This window comes from Chiloscyllium plagiosum, chromosome 47 (assembly GCF_004010195.1).
Source record: "Chiloscyllium plagiosum isolate BGI_BamShark_2017 chromosome 47, ASM401019v2, whole genome shotgun sequence".
NCBI classification, from domain to species: Eukaryota; Metazoa; Chordata; class Chondrichthyes; order Orectolobiformes; family Hemiscylliidae; genus Chiloscyllium; species Chiloscyllium plagiosum.
Window position 1 is genome coordinate 6,382,103 of NC_057756.1, and position 10,741 is coordinate 6,392,843.

General features: G+C 45.7%; 1 protein-coding gene across 1 annotated transcript in view; it reads right to left on the minus strand.

Annotated features, from left to right (window-relative positions):
* LOC122544240 (alpha-2-macroglobulin-like) overlaps positions 1-10,741 on the minus strand; it is a 59,185-nt gene that overhangs the window by 11,189 nt on the left and 37,255 nt on the right. The window contains exons 5-8 of the mRNA XM_043683317.1: positions 9,933-10,078; positions 4,467-4,616; positions 2,854-3,000; positions 1,256-1,364 (exon numbers count right to left, since the gene is read on the minus strand). Of these exons, the coding sequence (XP_043539252.1) occupies positions 1,256-1,364; positions 2,854-3,000; positions 4,467-4,616; positions 9,933-10,078 (552 nt within the window). The remainder of the gene's footprint in view (positions 1-1,255; positions 1,365-2,853; positions 3,001-4,466; positions 4,617-9,932; positions 10,079-10,741) is intronic.

The following is a 10,741-nucleotide window of genomic DNA, read 5'->3' on the forward strand; positions in this document are numbered from 1 at the left end:
GGAGTCATCCAGATATTACTACTCTCGAGGACCTCCTTTTTAAATTCCTGCCTAAATCTCTGTAATCTCCCTTCAGAATCTCAACCTTTTCCCTTCCTATGTCGTTGGTTCCAATGTGGACAATGACCTCCTGCTGGTCCCTCTCCCCCGTGAGAACATTCTGCGCCGTCTCTGAGACTTCCTTGATCCTGGCACCAGGGAGGTAACACACCATTCTGTTTTTTCGCTGCTGGCCACAGAAATGTCTGTCTGTATGTCGGACTAGAAAATCCCCTAACACAATTGATCTCTTAGAACCCGACGTATCACTTGTTGCATTAGAGCCAGTCTCAATACCAGAAACTTGGCTGTTTGTGCTACGTTCCCCTGTGAATTCATCACGCCCTACATTTTCCAAAACAGCATACTTGTTTGAAATGGAGATAACCACAGAAGATTCCTGCACTAGCTGCCTACCTCTCTTATCTTTCCTGGAGTTAACCCATCTATGTACTGTATCTGAGACTTACCCCCTTCCTATAACTGTCATCCATCACATACTGTTGCTGTTGCAATTTCCTCATTGCTTCTAACTGTCTCTCGAACCGATCCATTCGATCTGATAAGATTCGCATTTATTGCAGATATAATCCGCAGTAACCCTTAAACTCTCTTTAAACTCCCACATTTGACAAGAAGCACATATCACTCTACTAAAGGCCTCCTTTACCAGTAATGTAAATTCCCCACAGCCCCCTTTTTATCTCCCTTTCTATCACACCTGAAATATCTATTCTGGGACATTCAGCTGCCAGTCCTGTCCCTCTTTCAGTCAAGTCTCTGTAATCACTATAATGTCATAGTTCCAAGTACTAACCATTGCTCTTGGTTCATCTCCCTTGCCTATTATACTTTTCAAATTGAAACACATGCATTTCAGACCACTTCTCTCGCTGTTTACAGCAGTGTTCCCCTGGCTTAGTAATGTTTGCCTTGGTCACCTCTGCATCAATTTCTGCATCTACTGCGCACACCTCTCATTCCCATCCTCCGCCATATGAGTTTAAACCCTCCCCAACCACTCTCCCAAGTATAACCCCAAGGACATCAGCCCCAGTCTTGCCCACGTGGAACATGTCCAGTTTGTACAGGTCCCACCTCCCCCAGAACTGGTCCCAATGTCCCAGAAACCCTCTTTCTCAATCCTTTTAGCCACAGAGCTACAGAGAATTTCTCACAGCTCTACAGTAATATTTGAAGTGTACAGTGAACATACCTGCATCAAAAAACTTCATATACATTATGGAGTCGTCATAAACCTTATCGATGAAACAGTTGGTGGGTTTGTGAAATTCAGTGTCTGTCAGAATTTGCAGTCCCATGTCCTGTTCAGTCATTCAGAGAAAATCATTGACATTACAGCAGACGAAGCATGACAGAAGATGAGAAAGAGAGAGAGAGAAGGGAGGTTGACGGTTGGGGTTGGTGGTGGGGAAGAAAGGGAGTGAAACAGGAAGAGAGATAAAGGGAGGAAAGATGGAAATAGATTGGACAGAGCGCAGAGCAGTAGGGAGGGTGGACATGACAGGATGAGGATACAGGACAAGAAATAGCAAGGAAGAAAGGGGTGAGGGGTGAATTGAGAGAGGGGTGTAGCAGGAGTAAGTGACAAGAGAGAAAGCGGTCTGACAAAAGGAAGAGTAAGAGGGAAAGTGGAAGAGAGATAAAGGAGGGAGATTGGTCAGAGAGTGTGAACAAGGAGAGCAGAGGAATAGAGAGACAGGATGAAGTGAAAGAAGGAAAGAGAGAGTGAGATAGAGGGGGGAGGGGTGAAGTTAGATTTGGGGAAGAGAGGGAATGTCTTGTAAAGAGAGTGAAAAGTAGTGGAGAGAAGCAGAGAAATGCAGTCGATTATTTATCCATGCATTGACCAATTCTCCATTTCTTCATCAACTCCATCATTTGACTACATCCCCCTGCATCCAGTCTTCTTGCTCTTCACCTGCCTTCCAGGCTTCCATCCCATCCACCTTCAATTCATCCATCTGCCTGTCCTTCAATTACCTCCCACCCCCTTTTCATCTCTCTCGTCACCCCCTACTTTGCTCATTTCAGATCTTCATTTCTCACTCTCCCTCTCCCTCCTCCAGCTCCTTCTCACCCTTCTGGCTGTTTCTCCATCCAGTTCTCACTTTGTCTCTATGTCTTTGTGTTACACAACTCTTTCTGTATCTTTCACATTTTGTGTCTCAGCACTCTTTCTGTCTTAGCCACTATTGCTTTTTCTCTCCATCTTGCTTTTGCCTCATTCAATTCTCTGTCTCTGTCTTCCTCTCTCTCTCTCTCCCTGTCTGTCCCTCTCCCTATCTCTCCCACTCTCCATGTCTGTGTTTCAGTCTGTCTCCGTCTCTGTCTGCCTCTCTCTGTCTCCCTCATACTCTCTCTGGGCCTGCTTCTCTCCCTCTGTCATCTCTCCCACTAGCGCTATCCATGTTTGCCTCTGTCTTTCTCATTCCTGCTGTCTGTCTTTCACTCTCCCTATTTATCTCTCTGTGTCTGTGTTTCTCTCTCTCCCTGTCTCTCATTCACTCTGTCTCTCTCTCTCTCTCTCTCTCACTCTCCCTTCTGTCCATCTGTGACTCTATCTGTCTCTCTGTCTCAAACTGTGTCTCTCCCCATCTGTCTCTTGCTCTCTCCCTCTCTTTGTCTGTTATTGTCTCTATTTAAGTCCGACTCTCTGTCTGTCTGTCTCTCTCTTTGTTTCCTGCACTGTCTCCCCTCCCTTCCTTCATCCTCTCCAGGCTACCTACTCCCCAGCCAAGGGTCTTCATTTGTGGTGGGATTTTGCAAGAGGTTACTGGTTGATGAAATAACCTTGAGAAGTTGTCCGAGGTCTCCCATTGCTAGCCCACTGGGCTCAGGCTTTGAAAAGGGATCTTGGAGCTTGCAGTAATGTTCCTCATGGCTCTTGAGATCGTTTGAATAATTCTGCAGATCCTGCACTGGCAGCAAGGAGTAGATCTGGTGAGCAAGTGTACAAGAGTACATCAGCAGCAGGAAGATCTGAAGATCCCATTTCCATTATAAAACACGTCAGAGGAGCTGTCAACCTTGCTGCAGGGCATTTGACAGCAATTCCACCAGGAAAGTCTTCACATGACAGCAAGTCACCTCAAATAAGCCCATATTATCCAGAACCTCAGCAGCAGCAGGAGCACAAAGTCAGACTGAAGCAGTCACTGGCTTATCCAGATGCTGCCAATGCTACTGAGTTTCTCCAGCAATTTCTGTTACTGTCTTATCCAGAGATGACCGGACAGGAACCAAGATCAGATCGCTGAGTTCATTCCTCCCCTCTCTCCCTTGTTGTACGTGACATTGGTAAGACCACATCTGAGGTACTGTGCACAGGATTGGTCACTGTAGTTGCATAAGGATGCTAATGTGATGAATGCAGATCAAAGAATGTTTAGATTAAATTACTTACAGTGTGGGAATAGGCCCTTCGGCCCAACAAATTCACACTGACCCTCCGAAGAGCAACCCATCCAGACCCATTCCCCTACATTTACCCCTTCAGCTAACACTGTGGGCAATTAAGCATGGCCAATTCACCGAACCTGCATGTCTTTTTGGATTGTGGAAGGTAACCAGAGCACCCGGAGGAAACCCACGCAGACACTGGGGAGAATGTGCAAACTCCACACAGACAGTTGCCTGAGTCGGGAATTGAACCTGGGTCTCTGGTGCTGTGAGGCAGCTGTGCTAGCCATTGTGCTACCGTGCCGGCCATTATACTAATACAAGAATGTGTGAATCTCCTTATGAGGAAAGGCTAGACCGGCTGGGCCTATATCCTCTCAAGTTTAGAAGAGTGAAGGGTGACTTAACTGAAGCATGTAAGATTCTGAGGGGACTTGACTGGGTGGATGTGTAAAGGATGTTTCTTTGTGGGAGAACCGAGATCTAGGGCTCAGAGTTTCGAATAAGGGGCCACCCATTTAAAACAGAGATAAGGAAACATTCACTCTCCGAGGGTTATAAATCTTTGGAAGTAGCTTCCTCAAAAGACAGTGGACATCAAATCGTTAAGTATTTTCAAGGTAGAAGTAGTTAGATTTTTGATGATCAAGGGGATGAAAGATTCTCAGCATTATGTAGGAATGTGGAATTGAGATTTGATTTTATTGAATGGCAAAGCAAGCTCAATGCACAGAGAAGTCTCGTCTTCTTCTTTGTGCAAAGGTCCACAAGCCGGGGTGGGGGTGGATGTAGTTACTTGCAAAGTGGTTGTGGCTGAGAGGTTTATTGCTTTGTGTGAATTATAAATATATGAATTGTTGGAAATGTATTTGGGTTAGATTGGGGGTTATATTCAGGTTCTATTGATCCTTGTCTGATTATTTCAATTCATGTCTGAAATCTATGGGGTAGATGGTTTCACGGCACCAAGGCATTTTTTGCCCCAGCCCAAAGATGTATCTTACACTGCCTTGGGTAAGTTCTGTCTCCGGTTTCAGCAGCAGCACACTACGATCGACCACCCGTAGCCCACAGAGAGAGTTCGGCTCAGCGTGAAGATTGAGGCTGATGTGACTTTTGGGCAGGTCTTCAGCTACAGAGAAATGGAGGCTCACCTAAACGGTGGAAGAGAAGATGTTGATCAGCACAGGAGACAGAGACAGAGGGAGAGACACAGAGATGGAGTGAGAGGCAGAAAGATTTCAAAAATCACACAAATACAGAAGTGCTACAGAGATGCAGGAGGCCATTTGGCTGGTTCTCCAACAAGCACTATGATTTAATGCACACCCCTACACTTCGCTTCTCTTTCAATAATCATCCAATGCCCTCTTGAATGCCTCATTGAATCTGCCTTCATCACATTTCCAGGCAGAATATTCCAGACCCGAACTCGATGCCACATAAAAAAATCTTTTTTCTCACATCATTCTTCCTTCTTTCTCACAATCGTTTTACAATTGTGAACAATTTCTCTTTGTGTCCTCATTCTATGTCTCAATCAAATCTCGACTCATCCTTCTTCTCTCCAAGGTGAACAGTGCCAACTTCTTCAATCTACCTGGTGTTTCTCATTCTTGGAACCATTCTCGTAAATCACTTCTGCATTCTCTCCAGTACATTCATGTCTTTCCTATAAATGTGGTACCACTAATAGTATGCAATCCTCCAGCTGAGGGCTTACAAGTGTCTTATGCAACTTCAATATCTCTTCTTGTGCTCTAAGTCTCTGAAAATAAAACTGGGAATATGGTATGCTTTATTTCCTGATCTCAACATCTATCATGCACACATGTCCCAGGGCCTTCCTGTCCCCTCTTTAGAATTGTACACCTTATTTTGGATTGTCTTGCAATGTTCTTCTAACCAAAATGCATCACTTGACACTTCTCTGCTTTGAACTTCATCTGCCAGCTTTCTGCCCAATCCATTTCGGAGTTCCACACTGTCCTCTTTAGTGTCTGCCGCTCTTCTGAGTTTTGCACTATCTACACCTAAATGCACAGCAAGATCCAGATCAAAAAGCAAAGGTCTCAATTCTAATCCCTGTGAAGTCCTCCAGCCTGAAAAATATCCATGGATCATAACTCTGTTTTCTTTCACTCAGTCAATTTTATATCCACATTGATGCTGTTCTTATAATACCATGACCGATAACATCCCCTACAAATCTGGCAGGCATAAGTGCAGACTGCAAATGCGGGCAATCAGAATCTAGATTCAAGTGGTGCTGGAAAAGCACAGCAAGTCAGGCAGCATCCGAGGAGCAGGAAAATCAACGTTTCGGGCAAAAGCCTTTCATCAGGAATTCCTGATGAAAGGCTTTTGCCCGAAACGTTGATTTTCCTGCTCCTCGGATGCTGCCTGACTTGCTGTGCTTTTCCAGCACCACTTGAATCTAGATTCTGATTGCCCGCATTTGCAGTCTGCACTTATGCCTGCCAGATTTGTAGGGGATGATGGCGATAGGTGGGTGAAGATAGGAGGTGATAGTGATAAATGGATGGGAGGGTGGAGTAGATAGGTGAGAATGAAGATGGAAGGTGGGTTAGCTCAAGAGGGCAGATCTGACTTGGAAGGTTAGATCTGGGATGGGATGGGGGAGGGGGCATTTGGAAACTGGTGAATTCAGTGTTGAGGCCGTGTGGTTGGAAGCTCCTGAGGCAGAAGATGAGGCAGTATTGTTTAGGTGGCGGAGGAGGCCTAGAATGGACATGTCTTGGGGGAAGTGGGAGGTACAATAGAAATGGATGGTCACAACAAGGTGGGATTGGTTGGTTATAAAATCGCGAGGAGCGTGGATAGCGTGAATCGCCAAGCTCTTTTCCCCAGGGTAACAGAGTCCAAAACTAGAGGGCATAGGTTTAAGGTGAGAGGGGAAAGAGTTCAAAGAGACCTAAGGGACAACTTTTTTTTACACAGAGGGAGATGTATGCACGAAATGAGCTACCAGAGGGAAGTGGTGGAGGCTGGTATAATTACAAAGGCATCTGGAATAGGAAGGGTTTAAAGATCAAATACTGGCAAATGGGATTAGATTAATTGAGGATATTTGGTTGGAATGGACGAGTTGGACCAAACAGTCTGTTTGCATACTGTAAAGCTCTATGACTATATAAATCTTTGGGTCCTGATGTGATGTATCCCAGGCTGGTAGAGGCAGCAGAGAGGAAATGTATGGGATCCTGGAGGAGATATCTGATACTTTACAGGCAACAGGTGAAGTACAAATAACTGTGGTTCTTTTGTTCAAGAAGTGCATGAGGCTAGGCCAAATATTTACAGGCCAATTAGTCTGATGTCAATGGTAGGGAAACTTTGGGAAAAATATTCTGAAAGACAGGATTAGTCAATGTTTGAAAAGGCAGGGATTAATTAGTTATATCCAGTACAGACTTATTAGTGGGAGATCCTACCTGACTGATTGCATCTTTGAAAAGGTGACAAAATATATTGATGTGGTTTACATGGACTTGTGCAGTTGATATGGTTTACATGGCCTTCAGTAAGGCTTCTGACAAGGTTCTGCACGGAAGGCTGGTGCAAAAGGTAAGAGGCCATGGGATCCAAGGTGAAAGTGACTTACACAATGGAGGCAAGAAGAACAACGGGACTTTGGGGTACAAGTCCATCAATCCCTGAAGATGTCAGCACAGATAGACAGGGTGGGGAAGATGGAATACTGAATGCTTGCCTTCATTGGCAGGTCATAGATTGAAGGAGCAAGGAAAACTTTATAAAACAATTTATGATTTACACATGAAAGAAGTGAAACTATCATGGTATTCTAACAGATGAAAGGCTTAACAGACAATCAATTTTTAAATGCATAATTTCAGTTACATCACACTGTAAATTTTTGCTCTAAATTCTGTGTGTTAGAATTGAGCCCTCTACTACCACCTGATGAAGGAGCGACGCTCCGAAAGCTAGTGTGCTTCCAATTAAACCTGATGGATATGACCTGGTGCTGTGTGATTTTTAACTTTATAAAACAATGGTTAGACCACAGATAGAGATAGTGAGACCTGCAGATGGTAGAGAGTCAGTGTCGATAAAGTGCGGCGTTGGAAAATGCGCAGCAGATCAGACAGCATCTGAGGGGCAAGTGAGTCAATGTTTCGGGCATAGCTCTTCTTCAGGACTGAGGAGGGGAAAGGGGGCTGAGAAATGAATAGAGGATGGGGCTAGTGGAAAGGTAGGTGAGATGACGATAGGTGTACAAAGGCACGAGGTGATGGTGATCGAGGGAGGGTGGAGCAGACAGTTGAGAAGGAAGATGGACAGGTAGGTCAGCTCAAGGGGGTACAGCTGAGTCAGTGGAATTGGTGCTGGGATGGGGGGGGGTGGGGGGGAAGTTGGGAGATTTGGAGACTGGTGGATTAATGTTAAGGCCCTGTGATTGTAAGCTCCAGAGGCAGGAGATGAACTGTGCCTCCTCCAGTTTGTGGGTGGCCTTGTTTATGTGATGGAGGAGGCCCAGAATGGACGTGTCATGGGGAAAGTGGGAGGGGGAGTTGAAATTGATAGCTATTGGTTGGTTTTGTATGGACCAGAGATGTTCACCATTCTGCAAATGCACTAAGTCTCTCTGATGTAGAGGAGACCACACTGAGAGCAACATATGCAGTAAATGAGGTTCGAGCATATACAAGTAAATCTTTGCTGGATTTGGAATAATCCTTTGGGGCCTGGGATGGGGTGAGCGCAGAGATGTGGGCACAGGTTTTGCAGCTGTTACAGTGGCTGGAGATGGTGCTGGGTATTGAGAGGGGTTTGGTGGGGATTTTGGACCTAACAAGGGAGTCACAGAGGGAACGTTCTCAAAGGAATGCAGCTAGGGTTGGGGAGAGAAATATATTTTTGGTGGTGGGGTCTGACTGTAGGTGGCAAAAATGGTGTACAATGATACACTAGATTTGGAGATTAGTGGGGTGGAATGTGAGGACAAGGGGACTCTATCCTTGTTGTGGTTGGGAGAGTGGGTTCGAAGGCGGGAAGTGCAGGAAATGGAGGAGGCAACAGATGGAATACATTGTGCAATTCTGGGTGCTCCATGATCAGAAACGTATGATTGCTCAGGAAAGTGTGCAGAGGAGATTCACTAGGATGAAGCCTGGAATGGTTAATCTCATTTATGAGGAGAGAGTGGATTGGCTGGATTTGTTTTTCCTGGAGCACAGCAGGCTGAGGTGGGGAATCTGATTGAGCTGGACAGAATTATGAGAGGCATACACAGAGTGAATTGTGAGAATCTTTATCCAATAGCAAACAAGTCTAGGACCAGAGGACGTAAGCTTAAGGCAGGGAGTAAAATGGTTTAGAGGAGATTCGAGAAAACAAATTATTACTCAGTAGGTGGCAGAGACATGGCCCATGCTGCCTGAGAGACAAGCACTGGATGAGCACTTAAAATGCCAGGCCACAGTAGTTATGGACCAAGTTCAGGTAAATGGGATTCGTGTAGTTTGATGTTTGTTGGTTGGCATGGACATGTTGGGGTGGCCTGCTGTTGTGCTGTGACTCGATGACTGTTCAATCCACATTTGTCCATGTGACTCCCAATTATATCTCGGATAATTGTCTCCAGAAGGAACCCCACCATTGAAGTGAAAGCAGCTGCTTTGTCACTGCTGGGATTACCCTTCCAGACTTTTCTAAACAAGGGGACAGTGTTTGTATTTCTCCAATCTCCAATGCGCAGGTAGGGAGAGATGAAGAAAAGGAACGAAAGAGGAAGGAAAACAGAAGAAAAGCAAGTGAGAGAGAGAGAGAAAGAATGAAATGGAGACAAATAGGAGTACAGGAGAGAATATAAATGAAAGGAGAGGGCAAGAGAGGGAGTGTGACAGAGCAATTATGGACAGAGTGGGAAAGAGGGAATGTCACAGAGTTGGGACAGAGGGAATGTGGCAGACTAGATATGGGGGGAGAGAGGGAATATGGCAGGACAGTTATGGAGTGAGAGAGGGAGCATGGCAGATGGTTATGGAGGGAGGGCGCAAACGTGACAGAACAATTCTGGAGGGAGAGTGGGAAAGTTGGAGTGAGACACAGCCGTTGTGGAGGGACAGTGGAAGACAGGGCATGTGACAGAGCAATTACAGAGGGAGGGTGAGAGAGAGAGAGAGGGATAGTGGCAGAGCATTTATGGAGACAGACAAGGAGAGAGAGAATGTGACAGACAGGAGTGTGACAGAGCAGTTACAGAGTGAGAGTTAGGAAGCAAGAATATGGCAGAGCAGATAGGGAGTGAGAGGGAATGTGGCTGGGAGATATCGAGACCTGGACTTCTTGGAGAAAGTGAGGACTGCAGGTGCTGGAGATCAGAGCTGAAAATGTGTTGCTGGAAAAGCGCAGCAGGTCAGGCATCATTCAAGGAGCAGGAGAATCGACGTTTCGGGCATGAGCCCTTCTTCAGGACTTCTTACCTTGTTCTGGAAACATTGGGAGACCTGGAAGTTTGCACTGTCCCCAGTTATTTCTCCACCAGGAAGAGTGGCAAAGACCAAGAGACGAGCAATCGGAGAGAGATCAGCCCTGACAGGGAGGGATAGCTGGAAGTGTCCTTCTGAAGCTAGGGGCAGAAACAGAGAGAGAATGAGGCAGAGGGTGACAGAGAGAGTGAGGTAGAGGAACTGACACGGAGAGGGAAAGAGAAAGAGGCAGAAATAGAGACAGAAGGAGGTAGTCAGATAGATAGGTGGAGTGAGACAGGCCAATAGAAACAAGCAGAGACAGTGAGACAATGGGAGATAGACAGACAGACAAACAGAGGAAAGGGAGGGAGGAAGTGAGTAAGACAGGCCACGAGAGCAAGAGGCAGACAGAGTGAGGGAACAAAGAGGCAGGGAGAGGGAGACAGAAAGAGAGAGGCAGTGAGACAGTCAGTAAGATAGGAGAGAGACAGAGAAGGAAGACAAAAAGACAAAGAGAGAAGCAGGAATGGATGGAAAAAGAGAATGATGGAGAGAGAAAGATTCAGAGGGAGAGACACAGGTAATGAGATATAATATGGAAAGTGAGACACAGAGTAAGGGATAGAGAGAAATAGAAAAAGAGAGAGACATGGGAAGAGAGAGACGAGACAGAAATTAAGAGTAATGTAGAGGGACGGAGGCAGAGGAAGACTGAAATAGTGAATGGAAGAAAGACAGAGAGAGGGTTAATGAGAGAGTCAGAGACATAGACAGACAGACAGAGGTAGGGAGGGAGATAGAGAGAGGGAGAGAAATACAGT